This window comes from Lepidochelys kempii, chromosome 5 (genome assembly GCF_965140285.1).
Source record: "Lepidochelys kempii isolate rLepKem1 chromosome 5, rLepKem1.hap1, whole genome shotgun sequence".
Taxonomy (NCBI): Eukaryota; Metazoa; Chordata; order Testudines; family Cheloniidae; genus Lepidochelys; species Lepidochelys kempii.
Genome location: NC_136384.1, coordinates 132,862,092 through 132,886,643, shown reverse-complemented (window position 1 = coordinate 132,886,643; position 24,552 = coordinate 132,862,092). Strand labels below are relative to the sequence as shown.

Below are 24,552 nucleotides of genomic sequence, written 5' to 3'. Positions count from 1 at the left end.
GGTGGGTCCCTGGGGGAAGGAGTGGCGTGGGGGCGGCGCCCTGGGCAGAGTGGGGGTTGAGCACCCCCAGGGAAATCAGGAAGTCGGTGCTGGGGGCTGGGCCCCCAGAGGTTGCAATGCCCGGAGCAGGGCGGCGAGCCCAGCTGGCCCCCGGGCACAGGAGCCATCAGGGGACCCTTTGAAACCCTCTGGCGAGTGGGGTGGAGAACCCCTGATAACCAGGGGGACTCCCCGCTGCTGGCCAGCTACTCGGGGCAGGCTAGGAGGCCACGCACGCGCGGGCGGGGCGGGGCTGCGGGCGGGGTGACCGGCCGCTCGCCCGGTAGCGCTGCTGCAGCGGCAGCTGGTGGCTCGAGCCCCCCGCCCCAGGGTGCCCAGCTGCGCTGGAGGCGGCGCGGCCGGGGCCCGCCGGTGGCGCGCATCGCCCTTTTAAGAGGCGGGCCGGGTCTCCACGTGCCGTGGGTGAGTGACGGCCCGACATAAACAGCCGCAGGCGGGAGCCGCGTTTGACCGACAATAACCTCGCGGCGCGGCTGGGGCCAGCTATAAAAGGCGCCGCGGGTTCGAGTCCCCGGCTTCGCAGCAGCGGCGAGCGGAACAGCGGCGGGTCGGGGCGGCCGCGCAGCTCAGCGCTCGGGGCAGGGGGCTCCGCGCAGCCGGGAGGCCACCGCGACAGCCAGGTAGGGCTCGGCCGGCGCTTGCTGCCCTGGGGGCGATTCCTGGAGAGGCTGGGGGGTCTCCGGCCTGGGCTGCGCCGGGAGCGGCGCCTCTAGAGCTCTGTTTGCGGGGTCGCCCCTCTCCGCGCCCCCCGCTCCTTCTGGGGCAGCCCCCGTCTCCCCTTGGCCCCAGGGGACACGGGGCTTGCCCCTTCCCCCGGCTCTCTCCCTCGCCCGTGTCTTTCCAGCTGTTTGCTCGCTTCTGCTCCCTGAAACGCAGTGCCCCGGCTGGGCATCGCTCCCGCGCTAGCCCCCGGCTCGCCAGCTCGAGCCCCGGCTCGCCGCGCCGGCCCGGGACCTCCGGGGGGGAGCCCGGCCCCATCCGCTCGCGCTGACCGCGAGTAACCCCGGGCCTGCCAGCGCCGCTTCCTCCGCGACCTAACCCGGGGCGGCCGCATCCTGGCCGGGCTGCCCAGGCGGCTCTCGCCGGGAGACCGGCCCCTCGCCCGGAAGGGAGACACGGGGCTCTTGCAGGCGAGCGTCCCGCCCCGAGGCAGCGCGGTTCTGTGCGAGAAGAAAGACGGACGGGCTCCCGCGAAAGAGGGGGGGGGTGGAGACACAGCCTGGAGCGGGCGCGCAGCGCCCTTGCGCCTTCGCCGGCCGGCCGGGCGCGCAGCGCCCTTGCGCCTTCCCCGGCTTCCCCGGCTTCGCCGGCCGGGCGCGCAGCGCCCTTGCGCCTTCCCCGGCTTCGCCGGCCGGGCGCGCAGCGCCCTTGCGCCTTCCCCGGCTTCGCCGGCCGGGCGCGCAGCGCCCTTGCGCCGGAGCGTGTCTGTGCAGAATAGCAAGGAGGGCTTGGGAGGAGGGGCGGGCTTTCTAGTCTTCTGGACAGCGTCGTTCACTTTCTTTAGGTGTTCTTGTGGGGTACATAGTTCATGCTCCCTGCATTTATTCCTCCACTGTGATATGTGAAAGCCGGATGGGTCAGAATCGGATCTCCGCTACAGCAATGTCAGTCCATTAAAGTCAGTGGAGTTACTCCAGGTGCATACAAGATCAAAATCTGTCCCAGGACTACTTTGTGAGCGCCGGAAACTTTAAGGGAGTGTTACATCCCTTTGTTTCTACGTTATAGCTGATTACCCTAAATTGGTACACTATAACCTATTATCAGCCTCTTATAAACACTGATGTTTGGTTTTCCATGGAGTGTAAATTTTTTTTAAAAAGTGTCAAAATAAAGCAACAAGATTCAAGTTGCAACTTGAAAACCACTGACATTTTTTTCACCAAAAATTCCTTTTGGTTCTAGCACAGATAATGTATAAAAATGCAAATGAACATTTCCAAATTCTTGTTTGTTTTTCGATGATCTTAAAAACATAAATAAAAATAAAAAATCAAAGACTCAAAATATAGTTTTAACCTAAATACAAAATGTGTTAACCTCAGGGAAACGTTTAGGGCAGATTCTCAGGTGGGGTGAATCAGGTAAGCCAGTGCGTGCTTAAGTGCTTTGTTGAACTGGGGCCTAAATGGAAACTGAGATTTCTTGAAAATCTGGCCACATTAATAAATTAAAATACTAAAACCCAAACAGCACAGCATACACTGTACAGCAGTGGATCCTATGTACGACCCAACACTAGTCACAGTAGAAAACAGATGTGCTTTAATTTTCATGATGTTTCATTAACAACTGGCACAGGGTTGGAACTTCACCCCTAAATGAGGAGTTAGGCACAAAGGGCATGACTGATCAAACTCCATGTAACTTCATTGACATCGACTGTTATTTTTGATTTATCTTGGTGTGAGTGAGAGCAGAATCAGTCCTAATCTTTTACTTTACCTCCAGATTTTCTTACTTTTTGTGGTGATGCTAGGGACCAAATTTTCTCTTGGTGTAAACTGGCAGAGCTCCATCGACTTCAGCGGAGCTCTGCTAGCTTACATCAGCTGAGAATTTGACTGTGGAACTTGCATTTTATTGTAATCTATTCTTGTGTGTAGATACCCAGCATGTATGTAGTTGCAGAATATGTTAAGAATATACATTAGATATGTATTATTGATCTTGCAAAAGAGAGCAATAATATTAAAAATACATTCCAGACTTTAGCCATGCTTCTGAACTTCAGTCGACTTTTCTTGGTCACACAGTAAGTCCTCTGAAAATGCAGGACATTAAAAGAATGTTAATGTCACCATGTCCCTGTTATTGATGGAATATGTTCATAGACTTTTTTCTGTGTTCTGTTATGGGTAGGTTTTAAAAAGGCTAATTCTACCTTTTTTTAAAGCATTTGTCATTGGACGAAGATCTGTGATCTTGTCTCAAGGACTGAGGCAGGGTAGGATGGAAAACTGTTGATGCAGTTTTTCTGACAAAACGCCTAACATCATGGACTGATAAAGAACACTCAGAGCACTTTATTCTTCTGAGCAGTGGATTAAAGATTACAATAGGAATGAACATCAGAGCCTGTAGTTTAAACAGGATAAATATCCACATTCAAGCTGACTTCTTATGCCCGTTAGTTATTTTTTGTGGGAGTGCTGCTTAGAAGAATGCTAGCTAAATCCAATAAAGGACCATTTTGCATTCTGTTAACTTCATTAGGGAACAGTTGGCATTAGACAGGAAAAAAGAAGAGTAGCTCCAAGACTGTACCAGTTTGGGCTAGACTGAAAGGTATATTCTTTGGGAATAAGCAAACAAAGCCCGGGCCTCTGACCAGAGTCCAGAGAGCATTTCAAAGGAAATCTGGTTTTCTTGTCTAACTGAGACACCAAGTTAGTGGTGCCCTAGAAAAGATTTGTAAGTGACCAAAAGTTATTACCCTCAGATGATCATTTGTCCCAGGTGAAATAACTTGTGGAGTATCACCCCAAAAACCTCTCACTAAATTTTGTACTAATTAACAATCCTGGCAGTTTATCTTGTATTTAAACTATAAGGTTTTGGGGGCAGGAACTGTCTTACTGTGTGTATGTATAACCCACACACTTCTTGGTTGTGGTGTTCTGTCCCCTCTATTGGCACTGAGATCACTAAGAGAGGATGAGTCTGCTCTACAGCTTTAGCTGGGGGTGGGGGGGGTCACATGGCTCTGGGCTCTGCCCCTCTCTGCAAGCAGCACCCCCACAGCTCTCCCGGCCAATGGGAGCTGCAGGGGCAGTGCATGGAGGGAGAGCCCTACTGCCAGGGTCGGGCTGGCCACTTCCGGGAGTGGTGTGGGGCCAGGGTAGGCAGGGAGCCTGCCTTAGGGGCAGCCACGTTCTACCACTGGAGATTGCAATTGACTTGTTGGTGAGCACTGATTTAGAGAGATTGAGTCTGCTTTACAGCCTTCACTAACAGCCAGTTGGCTTTTAGTTTATGCAGTAGAGGCTCATGCACTAAGTTCCAGAGGTCCCAGGTTCAATCCCACCTGCTGATCTGTGCAGTGCCTAGCATGATGGGGAGCTCAATTAGGGCTTCTGGCTGTCACAATACAAATAATATTAAAGTTAAGGGCTGACAATATGCCAGACACACATGAGAGTGCAGTGTTTCTCAGAATTGGAAGAGCTGCATATCTCAGTGGGGGGAGGAGGGGTGTATCTCCTTGAGGACAGCGGTTGGGGAGATCTTTGTGTCCATGTCGTCTTGCTGAGTTTAAGGCCCAAGTTCTCCAAAAGGACCTCTGCTCTTGCAGGTACTTTCTGTGCCTGCACAAAGCTGCATCTGTATCTGTGGATGCAAATATTAATAAACTGCTCGCATGGAATTTTCCAAAGCTCTCAGCCTTGGCCTAGCTCTGCTGTCACTGAAGTCAAGAGTTTCACCTGGTTGATTTCAGTGGGAGCAGAGTTAGGCCCAAACTCCCACCCCTACCTACCATTTGTTGTGGGAGCAGTAACTTCGGCCCATCTGTTTGTGGGGGCACAAACTAAGGCCTGATTGTCAACCAGCTTCCACGTGGCCTTCAACAGGTAGCTCTAAAAGGTCAAAGTGACCACTAACAGAACTGACCTTGTCCTGTAATTACATAACTCGGCCTTTTTAACCTAAAAAAGAAGTGTCTCAAAACGGTTTCTTTGCAAGAAAAATGTTTCCCTTCCTGTTGACCAATTGTCTTCCTTTTTAAATACAATGTGTTTTTAATTATTATTTGCCCCATTAAACTGTTGGCAATTCTTGCTGTCTAGGGGTTTTTTCCATTGACTTCAGTGGAGTCAGGGTTTTACCTTTAATCCCTGTTTGTTTACAGGGGATGGACACCACCTCCTCTTCTCTTGATGTCTTCCCATTCCCCCAGACTACCTCTTACTGTCCCTGAAGCCTTCCCCCCCCCCTTTCATTTCTGTCCCCTTTGTTCTTTTTCCAGAGCCTCCATCCCAGGTTCATGTCATCATTTCACTAGTGCTACATTCTAGATCCTTCTCCTCAATCCCAGTCACACATGGTACAGTCTGGATTTATTGCAGTACCCAGACATGCATAGGCCAGATCCTCAGCAGATACAGACCAGGTTAGCTCCTTTGACTTCATTGGAGCGTTGCCAACTCAACCAACTAAGGATATCTTGCTCTCAGTATTTAAAATGGATGGAGCCTATTTTTCTGTTAAAACAAACAGTCTCCTTCTTAACAACTTGTAAATGCTTGACCATTATGTGTATTTTCATTTTTGAAGCCAGTTCTTTGTCTCTTTCTCCTCCATCTGGTAGTTTATACTGGTATTCTGTGCTGGGTTTCCCTCCCTTTTGAACCTCACAGTCCTTCTGCATAGACACAGAATTGTGTAGTTCAAAAAGAAAGCAATATTGAAGCAACATTGTTTTTAATTGACCAAACTTGGACTTTTCACCTCTCTCTATATTTTGTGTGTGAAAATAAAACCCTAAACTCCAAAAATTGAAGTGTGTATTAGAAAAACAAGGTTATATCATGTATTCTGTATAAGAGGAATTTTATGTATTGTAAGTAAAACAAATTGTCCTGAGCCAGTGTTTAGTCTTTAAAGTTAATGGAGAAAATTCTGCTCTTTTCTGAATCTGAATCCTTCCTGAGCCATGGGATGTAGCTTAGGGCTTGAACAAAACTCCGCCATCCCTGTCTATCCTGGGCTACTTTTAGTAGGCCCTCTGTTAAGTCCCATAAGTTTTCCCTGTCTGGGTCTTGTCTGATGGAGGGATTCTTTCTGTTGGAGCCTTTTGCATGTTCCTCCAGCTGCCCAATGGCACACCTGTTATGGCAGATGTTCTTAGTGCCCTGTTGGGCCATGTGATGACTGTTGTATTTGTCTACACTTTTTTTCTCATAATGAAGTCAATACCAGTGCCAGATGGTAGAGGTGAGAGAATACATGGTTGTTTATGCCAGTGTCTCTTGAACTGTTCGCTCAAGCCAGACGCAGTTTACTTCAACTGTGTGAGCTGCACCTTGATAGAAAGCCTGGATGAGAACTGGTTTTGTTGGCATACCACCGCACTTCAGGATGTTCCAGAGTGAACTGTAATGTTGAATGCTTTCTTGACATCTGTGAAGTTTATGATTAGTGGCTTTTTGCCATTGGATGCTCTTTTCCAAGATCATTCTTAAGAGGGAAATCTGGTCGATACGGGATCTTCTGGGTCAATCTAGACTGCTCTTCCCTCTAGTTTTGTCTCAGCCACTTCCCCTATCCTGCTTAAGAGGATACTGCAAGGAGAAAGGTGTGTAGCCCCTTGCCACTTACAGTCCCTTAGGTCACCAGGCTTTGCTATTGTGACACTGATGCCACTTTTCCATTGCTCTGGAACCATTTCTTGGTCTCTTACTCTTGGTGAGTTCAGTGATTCTTATCCAGGGTGACACCCATGCTCGTGGACTGACTTAAATGGAATTGTGTGGTTTGCTTAAGAGCAGAATTTATCCCCACAAATGTAACTGACAAATTATTGGTAGTGTTGGTGAATCCCAGAAACACCACTAAAGTATTCCCTCTTCACCAGAAAACGATGTGTTTGCCGCTAGTTACTGCAGTTGACCTAGGATAGTTTGTGGCATATTGGTCCCAGAGAGCAAAGCCCAAAACAAAAATGACTGATGTTTGAACTTAAGTGGGTGAAGCCTGCACCTAATACTGCAGTCTGAATGTGCACCATCAGTTGCAGAAGTCGATTTTTATCAGGATTGTGCAATTTTTGTGGATGATACATTGGCTCTTTTAGAACAGAGTTACTGTGAGATCAAGGCTGAGCAGAGCCCAAGTTCTTCAATTCTGGTTTCAGTAGGATGTGTACTACTCTTTTCAGATCCTGCTACAGAGACCAGCACATTCATTGGCAGTAAAAAGAGAGATTTTCAGCTAATATGGGCTCTGGATCTTTGGCACTGACTGATTAATTGACTATCTTATTTGATTTTGTCTCTTGGCAGATTGGAACCTCACTTTCCCTATGTTTACCTGGCACAGAGAATAAACTAGATTTTGGCCTTTTAGTTTAGGACAGCCAGTTTAGTTTATAATAGAGCTTCAATATCTCAGCCAGTTCGTCTTTCTAGTGGCTTTCGGAATGTGCATGATAGGTTAACGAATTTCATTTGGGGTGTAATATTTTAAGTTCAATGATGTCTGCAAGTACAACTCCTTCGATCCCATTGGAGCTGCATTTGTTTTCACTAGTGGAGTGAAGTATCCGGGAAAAGATTTGGCATTGGCTGAAGGGTGGAACTACCACCAAAGAACATGGTTTGTGGATGATGCAGATGGGGAAAACCAAGCGGGAGAGGAGCAGTGGTGGACTGATGTGCAGATAGCAACTGAAACAAGAAAATGGTACTTAAAGAGAGAGGAATTAACCTGTTGAGTGCTAGTGAAAGCAAATACAAAGAAGCAAGTGAGCTGCCAACAGGCAGTGAAGAAGGCCCAAGAGAACGTCCTAGATTTCCTGTACACTGAGTGTTTAAACTACCCACAGCTGACTTGCAAAAAGATCTGTATCACTGCAAAAATGAGGCAAACAAATGGAGGATGGTATTGTAAACACGTGTAAACAATCCTTTGATAGTCTTTTTTAAATGAGGCAAATCGTTGGCAGAGTTGCCAACATGTGATCCTAGCGTGGTGCCTGAGCCTGACCTAATGGAGGAATAGGTGAGACCTGCAGTCCAGATAATAAAGCCTAGTAAGGCAGAGAGCTGTGATGCTGGATCTGGTGAAAGCCTTGGGCAAGAGAGGCACAAAATGGATGAACAGAGTGGTTAAAGCCATATGGCGAGACAAGAAAATTTCCAAAGATTGGCGCAAGTCTATCCTGATGCCTGTATACAAAAAAGGAAGCATCAATGACTGTGGAAACTATTGAGGGATAGAGGTACTGGCACATGGGGTAAAGCTACTGAATACACCTTGGATGTCAGGACTAGGAGGGTGGTGGAACCCCTCCTTGAACAAGAACAGTTGGGTTTTAGGAAAAAATGAGGAACCACAGATCCCTTGTTTGTAATTTGGCACATGAGAGAGAAGTGTCTAAGTACCACCAGGACTGTGTTTGGGATTCTACAGAGCTAGAAAAGGCATATGACACAGTGGACAGGAGGATGCTTACACCAGTGCTGAGGAAATATGGAGTACCTGAGGATTTAATAGGGTCAGGGGCTGCTCTATGAGGGTTACCTAAGAGGATGCTGAGCATCTTTTGGAACTACAAGTCCCTTTGAAGGGGAAGTCAGGTGGCACCAGGGGCCAGCCCTCAACCCACCGATGTGCCGCGTCCGCAGGAAGATCCCAAAAGGAAAAGGTGAGAAACCGCTATATAGCAATAAGGGCATCCTCAAAAGAAGACCTGGAGGTACTAGTAACCCAGTGGTTAGGGCTGCCAACTTTCTAATCGCACAAAACCGAACACCCTAGCCCTGCCCCTTCCTTGAGTCCCTGCCCCCTGCTCACTACATTCCTCCTCCCCTCGTGGCCCTTACTCACTTTCACTGGGCATATGTATCCTGAAGGGATCCTATTTAAAGTGATATGGGCATCAAGCCAAGGAGTTTTGTTTAGACCAGAGAATCATAGAATATCAGGGTTGGAAGGGACCCCAGAAGGTCATCTAGTCCAACCCCCTGCTTGAAGCAGGACCAATTCCCAGTTAAATCATCCCAGCCAGGGCTTTGTCAAGCCTGACCTTAAAAACCTCTAAGGAAGGAGATTCTACCACCTCCCTAGGTAACGCATTCCAGTGTTTCACCACCCTCTTAGTGAAAAAGTTTTTCCTAATATCCAATCAAAACCTCCCCCACTGCAACTTGAGACCATTACTCCTCGTTCTGTCATCTGCTACCATTGAGAACAGTCTAGAGCCATCCTCTTTGGAACCCCCTTTCAGGTAGTTGAAAGCAGCTATCAAATCCCCCCCTCATTCTTCTCTTCTGCAGGCTAAACAATCCCAGCTCCCTCAGCCTCTCCTCATAAGTCATGTGTTCCAGACCCCTAATCATTTTTGTTGCCCTTCGATGGACTCTCTCCAATTTATCCACATCCTTCTTGAAGTGTGGGGCCCAAAACTGGACACAGTACTCCAGATGAGGCCTCACCAATGTCAAATAGAGGGGAACGATCACGTCCCTCGATCTGCTCGCTATGCTCCTACTTATACATCCCAAAATGCCATTGGCCTTCTTGGCAACAAGGGCACACTGCTGACTCATATCCAGCTTCTCATCCACTGTCACCCCTAGGTCCTTTTCTGCAGAACTGCTGCCTAGCCATTCGGTCCCTAGTCTGTAGCTGTGCATTGGGTTCTTCCATCCTAAGTGCAGGACCCTGCACTTATCCTTGTTGAACCTCATCAGATTTCTTTTGGCCCAATCCTCCAATTTGTCTAGGTCCTTCTGTATCCTATCCCTCCTCTCCAGCGTATCTACCACTCCTCCCAGTTTAGTATCATCCGCAAATTTGCTGAGAGTGCAATCCACACCATCCTCCAGATCATTTATGAAGATATTGAATATTGAGAGACTGAATCACTATGTGAACTGAGATTATTTAAGTAACTTCTTATTTTGTCATGTTGTAAACTTCCCAACTGGTAAGAGTTGGGGATAAAGAAAATTACCATACACACTGCAGGTGAGCACAAAGCTTTATCTTTCCTTTTTTAGTAGTCTACAGCCAATTTCAAGCTGCTTTCATTTATTTAGATGGCAGGCAAATCACTTTATTCTTGGTTAAAACATGAATTTGTTTTTATTAAGTGTTAGAGAACAAGACTTGGATCTGTTTATTAACACACGTAGGGCCAGATTGTTAGCTGACATGAAATGATGTAAATTAGGTGAGGATCTTGCCCATAACTATCAACGAAGAGTAATTATTGTGTGATTAAATGCTTCCCTATTGTCTGCTGAGTCAGCAGTTCCCTGGTTGCGCTGCAAAAAGGAGAGCTGCAAATATAAACCAGTGATTTCAGCTGGAGAGGAGCTCTTGCAGACTGAAGTTTTAAGGCTGTATAGGAAATGGGGAATGGGTTTGCCTAATTGGAAACCCTGAGCGATATAGAAGCTAGTGTTTGGGAATTCTGAAAGAGCTGTTTTCCAGTGACTGTAGGGTTCAGTTGATAGCAGTCCTGTGCCGCAGCTAGAGGGTTGTAGGTTCACAGCTCTTATCTACAGCTTTCAGAGGGGCAGCTGTGTTAGTCTGTATCAGCAAAAACAATGAGGAGTCCTTGTGGCACCTTAGAGACTAACACATCTATTTGGGCATAAGCTTTTGTGGGCTAAAAACCCACTTCATCAGATGCATGGAGTGGAAAATACCATAGGAAGATGCATACAACAGTACATGAAAAGATGGGAGTTGCCTTTCCCAGTGGGAGGGTGGAGGCCAGTTCTAAGGAGACAATTCAATTAAAGTGAGCTATTATCAATAGGACAAAAAATCACTTTTGTAGTGGTAATCAGGGTGGCTCATTTCAAACAGTTCACAAGAAGGTCTGAGTAACAGAAGGGAGAAATTAGCATGGGGAAATTAGTTTTTAGTTTTCTGTAGTGACCCATCCACTCCCAGTCTTTACCTACATGCCTCCAGCTTTCATCCAGACCACACCACATGATCCATTGTCTACAGCCAAGCTCAAAGATACGACCGCATTTGCTCCAATCCCTCAGACAGAGACGAACACCTACAAGATCTCTATCAAGCATTCTTAAAACTACAGTACCCGCCTGCTGAAGTGAAGAAACAGATTGACAGAGCCAGAAGAGTACCCAGAAGTCACCTATTTCAGGACAGGCCCAACAAAGAAAGTAACAGAATGTGGCTAGCCATCACCTACAGCCCCCAACTAAAACCTCTCCAGTGCATCAAGGATCTACAATCTATCCTGAAAGATGATCCCTCACTCTCAGATCTTGGGAGACAGGACAGCCCTCGCTTACAGACAGCCCCCACAACCTGAAGCAAATACTCACCAGCAACTACACACCGCACAACAAAAACACTAACCCAGGAACCTATCCTTGCAACAATGCCCGTTGCCAACTCTGTCCACATCTATTCAAGGGACACCTTCATAGGACCTAACCACATCAGCCACACCATCACAGGCTTGTTCACCTGCACATCTACCAATGTGATATATGCCGCCATGTGCCAGCAATGCCCTTCTGCCATGTACATTGGCCAAACCAGACATTCTCTTTGCAAAAGAATAAATGGACACAAATCTAAAATCAGGAATTACAACAGTCAAAAACCAGTAGGAGACCTCCCTGGTCACTCAATAACAGACTTAAATGGCAATTCAACAAAAAACTTCAAAAACTTCCAATGAGAAACTGCAGAACTGGAATTAATTTGCAAACTGGACACCATCAAATTAGGCTTGAATAAAGACTGGAAGTGGATGGGTCACTACAAAAACTAATTTCACCATGCTAATTTCCCCCTACTGTTAAAATATGTATCTTCCACTCCATGCATCTGATGAAGTGGGTTTTAGCCCATAAAAGCTTATGCCCAGATAAATTTGTTAGTCTCTAAGGTGCCACAAGGACTCCTTGTTTTATCTACAGCTGATACTGTTATGCTACTTCAGCATGCTGCAGTGCTTTCTAGTACTTAGACCAGGAGACTGAGAACTGTGGGGTCTGTTGATTCTATTCCCAGCTCTGCGTCTGGTTTAATGGGTGATCCTGGGTAAGTCACTTAACTTCTGTGTCTCTGTTTCCCACCTTGTAAAATAAGGCTAGTGATGCTTTAACAACTCTCTGTAACTTGACTCAAATTCATTGGAGGAAAGATGTTTTAAAAGCACCAAGTATCTTTTTTTATTGCCATCAAAGTACCTTTGTTTGACTGACTTGTCAAACCGGGTCCTGACTCCCCATCTCCACTGGCCCTCCAGGTGGAAATTGACAATTCTGTGGCCCTTCTAGAGAAGGGTTTTGGAGAACCCCAGTGCCCAATCCAATTGACAGCTGCACACTTAAGAAAGTTGTTCTTCAAGAGTTTCCAAGTCTTTGTGTGAGCTGTTATTGAGCACATAATAGATACTACCATTCAGAGCTCTCTGTAGTCGTTGACCCAAAGAATTTTACAAACACCTTTGCTATGGAATTCATTACTATTTTAGCACCAATACAAATGAGAGCTTACCTTGTGTACACATGCTGTTAGCTGTCCTTTCTCACTTGACTTGAACAGAACTCAGCCTAAAGTTGTCTGCTTTAAGTCCACCGGTCCAATTAAAGTTGAAGAGTTTACTGTAATTGTTAGTTTTAATATAAGCTTTTCTCCAGATTTCTGCACATTGCTATGTTACTTGTTGGAAGCTACCCTCTATATCCCATTGTGCTGGGAGAAACTGGAATTTGAAGTCTAATTTGAAGAGCTTGCAGGCAGATGGCTAAGGTTGAAGGCTGTGATTTAGGAGAGCTGCATATAGTTCCCAGGTCTCTGGCAGGTGCCTTATGTGACCTTGGAAAAGTCACTTAGGCCCAGATCCCCAGAAGTATTTGGGCACATAACTCCTATGGACTCCAGTAGGAGTTAAACACCTAAACACTTTTGAGGCTTGAGGCCTTAATCTCTCTGTGCCTCGGTTCTCCATCTGCAAAATGGGGATAATAGCACTTTCTTTGGCTAGTTTATTCAGAGTGTTAACTCTTCGTGGCAGGGATGGTCTCTTGCTATTTATGTGTAGAGCACCTGGCCCACTAGGTGGGGAGCTCTAGCATTACCACAATACTACAAGTAAGGGCTTTGCAAAGCTAATCATAGAATCGCAGGGTTAGAAGGGACCACAAGGGTCATCTGGTCTAACCCCCTGCCAAGACACAGGATTTGTTGTGATTATTTATCAAATCCAACCTGGAATTGCTTAAAGGAAAGTAAATAAGACATTTTATGCATTGAATCAGAATTTAAAGCCAGAAGGGACCATTAGTTCATTTAGTCCGGTATCTGACAGGCCATTAAATTTCACCCAATTACCCTTATGTTGAACCCAGTAACTTGTGTTTGGCTAAAGCATAACTTCCAGAAAGGCATCAGAGATGGAGACTTGACTGTTTCCCTTGGTAGCTTGTTCTAATGGTTAATCACTATCATGGTTAAATTCAAACTGGAAATAAGCCAGATAAAAATGTGTGCTTTGAGCTTTCAGCCATTGATTTCTTGTGCCTTTGTCTGCTAGATTGAAGAGCCCCTTAACCCTCAGTATCTTCTTCTCCCCAGGAGAAGGTACTTGTACATTGTAGTGAAGTCACTTCTCAATCTTCTTAAGCTAAACAGGCTGAGCTCTTTAAATCTCTCCCTGCAAGGCATTTTCTCCTGCTCTTGAATTGTTTTTATGGCTACTCTGGTTTGGTTTGATTCATTTTGGAACCTGCTCCAAAGCCGATGAAGCCAACCATTGATTTCAGTGGGCTCTGCGTTTGATCCTCCCTGCTCATGCAAGAGGCTGAATAGATAACTCAGGCGGCTGTCATCAGGGACAGCACTGGGAGTGGCAGTGCAAACCCACGCTGTCCAGCCAGCGTGCTTCAAACTTGTCCTGGTGTAACCATGTCAGTCTCCATGGCCCCTCAGTCCTTGGCCTCTGGAGAGCTGCCAGCTGTAGTGGTTACAGTTGTGGATTCTTGCCCGCTAACCACTGGACTGAGGCCCCTGAAGTTATTTAACATGGGCCACTGAACTCCCATCAGCTGGTAACCGCTGTTGGTCACAGCTGTCTGTAGGTTAAAGGCTCAGTAGCCCATTATCAATATTCTGAAACATCTGGATCCCCTGGGATTTGATTAGTTTGCTATGTTTCCTGTCTAAATAGTGATTTATTTTCTAGAGGAAAGGTCTTTCCCTGTCCTAGAGCAAACAGCTGCACTGTTTGCAGATAGATCTTTTGAAGGCTGTTGTATGTTTGCTGAGTACAGACACCAGGAGTGGAAGGGGGAGGGAAGAGAGGCAGGGGTGGATTCTCTGCCACTGCAGCTTTTTTTCTCGGTTTAAATTCTAAATCTGTAAAATGCAGCTTTCTCTTCGGACTGGGTCCGGTGTTGGGGACTCCTGTCCGACTGGCTTAGAGGCACTTTGGAACACTCTGCTTCAGAGCAGTGCAGGAGTGTTGTGCCAGTAATAAAGGGCGAAGAGAAGCACACCTTTTGCTGTCAATGCACCTGCAGCTCTTATGGCACAGATGGTCCATTGTGATAGTTTATTGCTAAAATTAATGATTTCTGCTGCGCTGCTGGATCATCCCTCAGATGGCATGTGCAGATGGGGGCCTCTGCTCTGAAATCTCTCCTGTCCCTCTGTAGGGTTGGAGAGCCACTCAACAGACAGAGGTATAGGGAACAAACTGGGGAAAGGGCATGGATAACAGTGAAAGGGTAACAGCTGGCATCAGGCTGCATTTTCTTATATGCAGTTCCTACTCCTCTATTCAGGCAATAGAACTTTGCCTATGGAGAGTTAAGGCATAAAGGGAGCCCTGACCATACAGTTGCATTAGACCTGTGCTAAATAAGCATCTGAGAGGGGCCATATAGCCCTGAGCCAGAGCAGAGGCATTTGACAGACTGCTCTGGGCCCGTGCAGATTGTCTGAGATCCATTGGTTCTGTCGGCTGCACTGTGACAGATTTGGCAATTTCCTGCAATATTCTTCGGAGACCTTTTGGGTTATTAAGCTACAAAAAGATGGGGTTGTGCATAACTGCAGGAGGGGTATTTGCATTCACTGTCCCTTAGCCATTCCCCAGGCAAACCACTTTTTTTGGTTCCAAAAGTCCATTCTCATCTGGCACTTCAGGAGTGATTTCTCTATAAAGAAATCAGCTGAGCTGCCCTGTCAGGGTTCTGTTCCTTAATCTGAAACAGTTATGAACTTGTAACCACAGAGAGAACCCTGTTGTGAGTTTGGAAGATCTGACACCAGATCTTCCAAACTCATAACAGGTACCAGAGTCCGAGGCTGAAGTTAAGGTGATCTCCGATCAGCTTTTTAGCATGCGTGTAGGATTTTTATAGTTTTTAATGTATTTTTCTCGAATGCTTTCATCTTAAGAATAAGCATGCTTGCTTGTTAGAAAGGGCTGTGTAGTAACTTATAACTGTGGGCCATTGAACTGTTCATAGAGTCTGGAGGGAAAGCAACATGCAGACGATGCCTTGCTGCAAATATCAGTGTAGGCAGGGAGCTGGGCAGCCTGGAAACGTGGGTCTCCACCCAAGAGTTAGTGATGAATGAGGAGCTGGGATCCTATGGTATCCTGGGCAGGCCACAGAGGGAGAAAACAAGTGCAGTTGCCTGGAGCTGTGACATGAACCACTCACTAATTTGGTGATTGGGGGGTTAACACCCCCACACCCAATGGATTAATCTGGGGGATGCTGTGAGGGGGAAACTTACAAATTTCTCTCACCTGGCTCCCTCCTGTGGATTTTTTCAGTGCATGTGGATGATATTCAGCCAATTGCTGGTAGGGCAGACTGCACCCTGTACAGACAAGTGGCCAGAGAGCTGTCTTCTCATCCTCCCCTCGGCTAGGTATCAGAATAGTGATGTGCACAGCCGAACCCATGGAGTTGTGCATGAGCTTAGGCAGAGTATTCTCTGCCAAATTATTCACATAAAATCCAATACACACTCTATTCTTTGAGGATAGAGAATAACCTCCCGCACCACAGTTGGTTCTGGATTAAGAGTCTTGTTGTGTTTTCCTGTGATCAAATGCAAAGGGGCCTCCTGACCATTAGATCTGCTCTTGCTTGTTCTTTAGCAGAGACCTTAGATTGTTCTCAGCCCTCCCTTGTATCTGCTAATATGACTGGGCTCTGTGCAGAGACTGCTCTGCATAGAAATAACACTGCTCCAGAGTGCAGTCACAGCCCAGTTCCATGCTCCAAGTAGCAATCAGTTCTTATTTGAATTTTGGTAGGACCTAAAGGCTCCAACTGCAATTATGCTAGGTGCCATACAGCCACTTAGTAAGAGACAGTGTCTGTCCTGAAGGTTTTACAATCCTAAATAGGCAAGACAACCAAAGGAAGAATTATCCTGATGTCTCATTGAGGGAACTGAAAGAGAAGTGACTTGCCCAAGGACGTCCAGGGAGCTTGTGACAGAGCTGGCAGTTGAGCTCATGTCTCTTAAGTGGGTATGAAAATGAAGGTTATGCAGATACATCACAGAATCTTTTCTGCTGGCCTGTTCCTGTTGATTCTTGCATGTGGGAATAGCTGGATTACTTGCAATAGTAAGCTCTATGCATTGTGGTGAGGTGTATGTAGGACAGCGGTGCCCAATAAAGCTCACTCCAGACAGCACCATCTGCCACAGTAAAGGGACTTCTTGCTGTCTTGTTGGAGAATATGGGATATATTAAAAACAAATTATGCCATAGATTGAAAGGACCAAATTGTCTGTTGGTGTCAATGTGTGGCTATCCATTGACTTCAATAGGGTGGCCTCAGTTTACACCAAGAGAATTTAGCCTATAGTAGTGAATGCATAGAACAAAAGTTTACTTGCATGCCTCCACTCCTGCATTTAGTACTTTTAGGGTTCATGGTATGTACTAATGGCTCACAAAATATTACTGGAAGGGGGAAGGCAAAGTCCCTGCTGAAACTGGCTGAACTCTGTTGTAGCATTGCACTTCTCCATTGCAAGTTGGCCTGGATTTTTACAGCTGTGCTGAAAACCCATCAGAATAGGTTAGGGTGGAAATGCTGATGGACTTTCAACTCTAGGTGACCTATTGGTGTCTTCTATAGCAAGGATCTTCCCATAGGTGGTGGTTTAATTCTCGTCCTTTGACCGCTGGAAAAACAAATGTCTGAAATATCTGAAGGAGGCTAAGGGTAAGAGCCTTCTGAAGAGATTCTTACCCACTAGAATTTTCTGATGCATTAGTAGTGAATTTGGGGAGCTACCTAGATTATGTCACAAATGAATGAGCTCTGTCAGCCTCTCAAGTCAGTTAAAATCAGAGCCAGCTTTAGGCATGCACAGAAGTGTTTTGCCCAATCTCTGTTGATGTCTGACAGATACTCAGGATGTCTCTGTATGTAGTCATCGGATTAGTAGTTGTAGATGACTGAGAGGTGGACGTGAACAGGTGTGCACAGTTTGGAATAACACATGTAGCACCCTCTAGTTTATCTGGGAAGTCCTGGCTTTGTCCATCCTATGGATTTTTGGCCCAGACTTCCCACTGTCCAGTTACACTCAGCTGATTGAATCTCTTGCTCCTAACAAAGTCAGTTCTTGCTGTTTTGCCTCCAGATTCCAAGTGCTGGGCTTTGGACAGTTGGGCATGGGATTTGCCTGTTGTCATGTGGGACATCCTGCTCCCATTCCAGGCCTCAGGTTTTCCACTGAAGTGGATTATCCCAACTATCTAGTGATTAGTTCTCAGCAGAAGCATCCCATAAATGATTGCTTGAATTTCGATACTGCCTCTGTTGAACTGAGTACTAGAGCAAACGAATCTAGGGTAAGCTCAGTTGTAAACTTTTGTTTGCTTAATGGGTGCAAGATTAGGCCCTATGCAAGAAAGGGATGAATCCTTTTTGCTGTACTACAATGGGAATTAGGAAAGGGGGAATCATGGATTCATGGCCCAGGGATGGTGACTGTGTGGCAAATGCTTGGAAAAACAAGAGTTCTGTGTAGTTGCTGGGACATTTCACTAGAGTCATCTTTGTACTGTTAGTGATCACAGAGAATCCATGTCTGTTTGCTCAGAGTCTTGTAAAGAAAATGCTTTTGGATACCCTGCAGCGATGAGTGGGTAGAGGGGACGGTAATGTTCCTTAGTTTCTTTTCTGGGTTATGTTTTGTTGCAGTTTGAAATATTTCACTTGGATACGTCACAGAGAGGTTGCCACGTGGCTCTGTTATCAAGCAGGAAAGCGAGCATGCTGTTGGTGGGAGGTGTTTGAGGGGAGTCCTTGGAGGCCAAAGCTTGTCCTTTGACCTCGTCAGAGGCCAGATTTTTCCCTTTGGATGTTCTGCAGAGCCTGTCAACACCTCGTTTTTAGCATGTCTCAGAGTGCCACGCACCAGATGTATGTGCGGCTGGAACGTCCCAGGCGGAGTTGTCCAACGAGAGGGAATCTAGAGTGAGGCATTCCCTTTGCACAGAGCACCGAGGCATTTTCTGACTGTGGAGAGGGGCAGCTGTGGATAAAGAACACTTCTAGATCCTGGAGAATCCAGTGATGTAAATGGACCTATCCTGACAATATACTGAGGTGACTATGGGATGAGATTGATCACTTCTCTTAGATCCATGTTTGGTGGTGGTTATAGGGAGCCTCTTCTCGTGTTCTCCTGCTCATTTGCTAGTGTTAAACAGTACTGTTGTCCTACAACACCGTGGTCACCCTAGGGATTTGGTATAACAGCAGTTTGGTTTAATTGGTTTTGGTAGTTACATTATGAGAAAATGACAGGTTTCAGAGTAATAGCTGTGTTAGTCTGTATTTGCGAAAAGAAAAAGAGTACTTGTGGCACCTTAGAGACTAACCAATTTATTTGAGCATGAGCTTTCATGAGTTACAGCTCACTTCATCGGATGCATACCGTGGAAAGTGTAGAAGATCTCTTTATATACACACAAAGCATGGAAAAAATACCTCCTCCCACCCCACTCTCCTGCTGGTAATAGCTTATCTAAAGTGATCACTCTCCTTACAATGTGTATGATAAATCAAGTTGCTGCTGGAAATGGCCCAACTTGATTTATCATACACATTGTAAGGAGAGTGATCACTTTAGATAAGCTATTACCAGCAGGAGAGTGGGGTGGGAGGAGGTATTTTTTTCATGCTTTGTGTGTATATAAAAAGATCTTCTACACTTTCCACGGTATGCATCTGATGAAGCGAGCTGTAGCTCATGAAAGCTTATGCTCAAATTGGTTAGTCTCTAAGGTGCCACAAGTGCTCGTTTTCTTATGAGAAAATGTCACCTTTCTCATCCTGGTTTTAATCTGGAGGTCACTGTGATGTGTAGCTTTGTGATAATGATGTTTAGTCTTCAACAACATTAAAAAGAACTGATTAGTCTGGACATTCATAGATTCAGATTTTTAAAGGCCAGATTATGATGATTTAGTCTGACCTCCTGTATAACACAGGCCAGAGAATTTCACCCAAGTTTTATGTTCATATCTTGTTGATGAATTTTGGGAATGCTTTCACTGCACTTTGCAAGCAGGAATGCAATTTAGAATCTCAGTGCTGAGGCACTGGTTTGTCAGGTGATTATCAAAGGCATGTGTGGGTTCTCCGTGTAAGTAATATCAAGCAGGGGTAGCTGTAGCTCAGTGTGTTTAAATAACCAGTTAAAGCTTTGATAGGGTGGACTTTCTAGGCTATTAACATATTGTACTTGTCAGAAATTGACAGCAAAATAAATACTAGGGATCTGATTGTTATCCTGCCCCTTGTGTAGTCACCTTACCCCAGTGCAAAGTGAGTGTGACATGCTACCAGGTCAGAATGCACCATGCTCACAATTGCTATATTGATTTGGGAGCATTTTACACTCAGTACTGCTGTAAATGGCTCTGCAAGGTGCAGAGCATTGGTTGATCAGATCTCTCGTGTTGAGGAAGATGCATCAGTGGCATCTTAGCAAGCATGTAACTAAACCTCTCTAGCAAGATTGGGAAGAGATGCTTTTCTACTCGCCCATTAAGTGTAGCTGCATTTGCTGTTGCCTATGCCCTGACATGCCTATTGTGTGCCATATGGAGAACTGTTTGACTGACCCAATGTTTCCCCCCACTATGGGCACCTCTGGTGCTGCCTTTTGCGAGCAATGCTGCTGACAGAGGCTGAAGCTTTTAAAATAGCTGCACTCCCATCCAAATGGCTGGTTTTTCACCATTATAAAAAAAAAACGTGGCGGGGAACACACACAGCCATTTTACGAGATCTCTGTAGGGTTTAACCTGAAATGAGGTTCTCAAGCAGCTGTAAGTAACTAGAGCTTTGTCTCCTGGTTTTGTTTTTTGCTTTCAGATTTGATGGGCAGGAAACAGGGGAATGGCCCTCCTGGGGATGGTGGGTTTAGTCTTGGAACTCCTGGGGAGGCGATGCTATGCGTCAAAGTCCGCGCTCGTTTGCACCCATGGCTGTCCACAGGGTTGGGTGTGGGTAGGATGGAACAATCTGGCAGCAGCACTGGAGTCAGCACGGGTGTGGGAGTGTAAGAGTGTCATGTGAGTGTCATGTGGGAGATCAGAACGTGGGACTTGTTCGTTTGCTTTCTGTTTGTAACTTAGTGTTTCCTCTCCAGTGAATGCCCAGCCACAGTGGACCCTGCCACTGCTGCACCGGGGAGCTTCCGGGGCTTGCTGAAGGAAGATGGCTTTCTGGACACAGCTGGGATTGCTGCTATGGAAGAACTTCACATACAGGCGAAGGCAGACAGTAAGTTTGAGCCATTGCCTAAGTTGCAGCCTCGTAACCCACCAGACTTAGAGAGAGCAAGACACACTGGTCCAGGATGTAATCTTGTAAAAATGTCCATATTAATATGACAGTCTGATTTTTAGGTCTCTGAAAGGACCCAATCCTGCAAGGTGTCGAGGTGACCTGGTCAGTGGGAACTGAGGGCGCTCAGCACCTTGTAGATTCGGAACCGAGGTCAGAAGAGTGTGAACTTGTGGGCCAGCATCCCGAGTACGACCATATCCAAGCCCACCCACTCGTGAGAAAAGACAGACCCCTGCAGCACAAAGAGGTGGAGCTCACCTCGGCTGAGCATTTGTGCAGTGACCACGGCATCGCTTGCGGTGGTGCTTCGCCTGCCGATCAGGCTGTATGTCAGGACTGAACCTGGGGCCTCTGGATCTAAAAGCATGAGCTTCAGCTGCGTGGCCAGGGAGGAAGTCTTGCTCCCATTAAAGTCCTTCACAAAACTTCCCTTGAGTTCCGTGGGGCCAGGACTTCATCCCTCGTCTGTTAACTAGAGGCAGTAGCAGATCCATAGGTCTCCGTGTGGTCCCGTCACTGTGCGAGGAGTGGCGCACTTGGCCAGTGTCTGTTTTCAGTGCTGTTTTCAATACCACAAGTGCGAGATGTCTTAAGTGGCTGACATGGTGGCGCCGTGTGCACAGACCTGCCTTCGGATAGGGTGGCACTGTAAGAATTCCAGGCAGCTGCTTAATCCAGTCAGGTGTGGGGCTTCAGGGTTCATCACGTCTTACTAGGGCCTGTCTTGCCTCAGCCTGTTGTGTAGCTCCAGTGGTTTCTAGAGCAAAAACTACCCTGGAGTGCCCTCCAGGGCTTTTGCCTGGGTGTCTCTGCCAGTGGGGATAGGAGAGCCCTTTCTTTGGAGCTGTGGTGCGCAGTACTGTCGTGGTGGATCTGACCTTGATGAAGTGTGAATTGCAAAGTCAGCATGAGATGTGTTATGTAGACTGGGGGTGGAAAGTAGCCTGATAAGTTGTATGACCCTTGTAAATGTCAAGAAGTTGCCAAATGGCCAGGCCTGAATCTTATTAGAAATGCTGACTTATGAGAGAGGGGGGGCCAGTCATGTTCACTAGTGGAAATGGAAACTGTGTCTCTAAAGTGTCTGCTTCAATGTGTTGTAGAAGACCCAAGTGAGCTCCAACATAAGCAGGGGATAAAGCCATGAAGGCCACGGGACTTCACTCATTTACTTCAGGACTGAGTTTATCCCATTCTACAGTACTTAAAAACCAAACAAAGTGAGGTCAAGCGAACTTTAGCTTTTTCTGGCTGTCTCAGTGATGGCAAGAGTGCTGATGAAGCCAGGAAATTCTCTGTAGTCGAGATTCTCCCACTTCATGCATTCTGCATCGGGTCCAATCATACAGAACCTGCTCCTCTAGCCCATAAGTCCTCACCCTGCAGTTTAAAACAGGTGCCCAGCACATTTTGCTAGATTTTGAGGGGGATCCTTCCGTGGAGAAGGCTGAGAATACCTGCTCTAGGCCTTATGTGAACTGATTGAAGCAGAGCTACTCCTATACGTAGAGGGCTGCAGCATGGCCAATAGGGCTGTTCTCTCCATTCATCTCTAGCCCTGTATCTCCTTCTTATGCAAAACCTGTATAAGCCCTGATCCTCCCTTGGTGTCAATTGACAGAGCTCCATGGATGTCAGTGGAGCTATGCTGGTTTGCACTAGCTGAGGAACTGACCCCTGTGTATCAAGCGTTGTTTATCCCCAGGCCTTCCGAGAGTCCTGCATTCTGAACAAAATAGAAGGTGGGTAAAGGAATTTAGTTTTAATCTATATTGACCAGGCAGAATATATCAGTTTATTGGGCAACCTGGACATAATTAGACCTCTGGAGATACCACAAAAACGTAGTGACCAATATAGAAGATTAGTGAACCGTGTGACTGTCATGAAAATGGCCTTCTGGCTCTTTCCTTGTGCTGTGTTCTTGGTTGTCTTAATTCATGTTTTTTGGTACCATCTGGATAGCTTCTGTGGTGTAGTTTTCCTGGCTACTAGCCCATTGGATAAGATACAGTGCTAATAATTTTTTTAATGAACGGTTAGTTAACGTGTAATGAAGGCCTCAGGCAGAGTAATTTTAGTGCCTTCTCTGGTGCCTGTCCTCAAGGCTTTTATCTTGCTAATGATCCAGCTGTGGGATCTGACTGGCAATACCAAGAGGGGAAGAATATTATGTGATAGAAACAAAAATGAGAGGAAAAGGATCCCCACTACACCATTTTCATGGCTAGCTTGGTAATTCTGTGTTAGAGGCTAGTGTAAATGAGCATAGGTGCATTTAAGTGACCTCTTCTCTGATTTACACCAGCCAAAGATCTGACCCAGAAAACCAGTGTGTGTGGACACAAATCAAATATCATTTTTACATCCCACAAGAACCCCTGTAATGAGCCAGCACCGCCTATGTTTCCTATCACAACTTCGCTTCCAAGTTGGAGTGAGTTTGAGCTGCATTGCAAAAGCTGGGTTCAAAGCTCAGCCTGACGTGTGCAACTCAAGTATAACTGTTGTGCTGTTGGAAGTTGTCCAGTATAAAGTATCCTGACTGCTCCCAGGGCAGGGGGAAGGAAAGGAAAACCAGGGGCAGGGGTCACAGTTGTGCAAAAACACACTGTTCTGATTCAACTTCCCTTATTCAGCACCTCCTCCTCTTGCTACTCTATTCCTTTGTAGATAGCTAGCTATCTAAGAATCAGACAGCTATACGCAGGCCTATACACGCTGCAAGATCTCACTATCTAACTGTCCCCTCACATTGAGTTAGATCCTCTGCTGGTGTAAATCAGAGGAGCTACATTGTCCAACAATGCTAAAACACCCACTGATTTCAATGGGAGCAAAGTTGGACTAATGCTGGGAGTGTGCATGGCAATGATGTGATCGTTCCCCTCTATTCAGCATTGGTGAGGCCTCATCTGGAGTACTGAGTCCAGTTTTGGGCCCCACACTACAAAAAGGATGTGGAAAAATTGGAAAGTGTCCAGCGGAGGCAACAAAAATGATTAGGGGACTGGAACACATGACTTCTGAGGAGAGGCTGAGGGAGCTGGGATTGTTTAGTCTGCGGAAGAGAAGAATGAGGCGGGATTTGATAGCTGCTTTCAACTACCTGAAAGGGGGTTCCAAAGAGGACGGTTCTAGACTATTCTCAGTGGTAGCAGAGGACAGGACAAGGAGTAATGATCTCAAGTTGCAGTGGGGGAGGTTTAGGTTGGATATTAGGAAACGCTATTTCACTAGGAGGGTGGTGAAGCACTGGAATGCGTTACCTAGGGAGGTGGTGGAATCTCCTTCCTTAGAAGTTTTTAAGGTCAGGCTTGACAAAGCCCTGGCTGGGATGATTTAGTTGGGGCTTGGCCCTGCTTTGAGCAGGGGGTTGGACTAGGTGACCTCCTGAGGTCACTTCCAACCCTGATATTCTATGATTCTATCCTGGAAGGATTCTGGACTGGAGTTGGGGAAGTATATTTAGAAGTTTTCATTGCTGTCTGCATTCCACGGGTGGCAACATCATCTAGTAGTTATCATGGAGTCCTGGGTTCCAATCTAGACTTCCTGTGTGACCTTGTGCCTCTGTCTTCCCTTTACAAATATGGGTAAATAACCCCACCTTTACACGTGAACTATTGATGAAAAGTGATGCATGTAATTAGCAGGAGAGAAACCCACTGAGTTTTAGAAGCAAAAGGAGGATGTTCAGTTTTTTTAGTTGATTGATGAGGAATGGAACGGACCCAGCAACCAAAACCATCTTCTAAAACGCAAACGGAGACCAACTTATTTTTGATCTTACCTTAGGGCTAGCATGTAGTGTGTAGGCAAGCTTTCTGAGCAGCAAAACTCAGGGGAGGAAGGAACTAGACAGGGACACAGACACTCTAGGTTCAATTTCTAGCTCCAGCACAGATGTTTGACCTTGGGT

General features: G+C 46.4%; 1 protein-coding gene across 8 annotated transcripts in view; it reads left to right on the top strand.

The window, feature by feature from the left end:
- The first annotated feature begins 493 nt into the window (after nt 1-493).
- The window catches only part of ABCA1 (ATP binding cassette subfamily A member 1), a 138,883-nt gene continuing 114,824 nt past the window's right edge, over nt 494-24,552 (top strand). For 5 of the 8 annotated variants that reach the window (XM_073345952.2, XM_073345951.2, XM_073345950.2 and 2 more), the window contains exons 1-2: nt 496-680; nt 20,431-20,564. In XM_073345952.2, the coding sequence (XP_073202053.1) occupies nt 20,499-20,564 (66 nt within the window). In that variant the 5' untranslated portion in view covers nt 496-680; nt 20,431-20,498. Of the gene's footprint in view, nt 681-18,140; nt 18,378-20,430; nt 20,565-24,552 lie in introns of all 8 variants that reach the window. The other 3 variants (XM_073345949.2, XM_073345948.2, XM_073345956.2) reach the window with 3 other exon arrangements.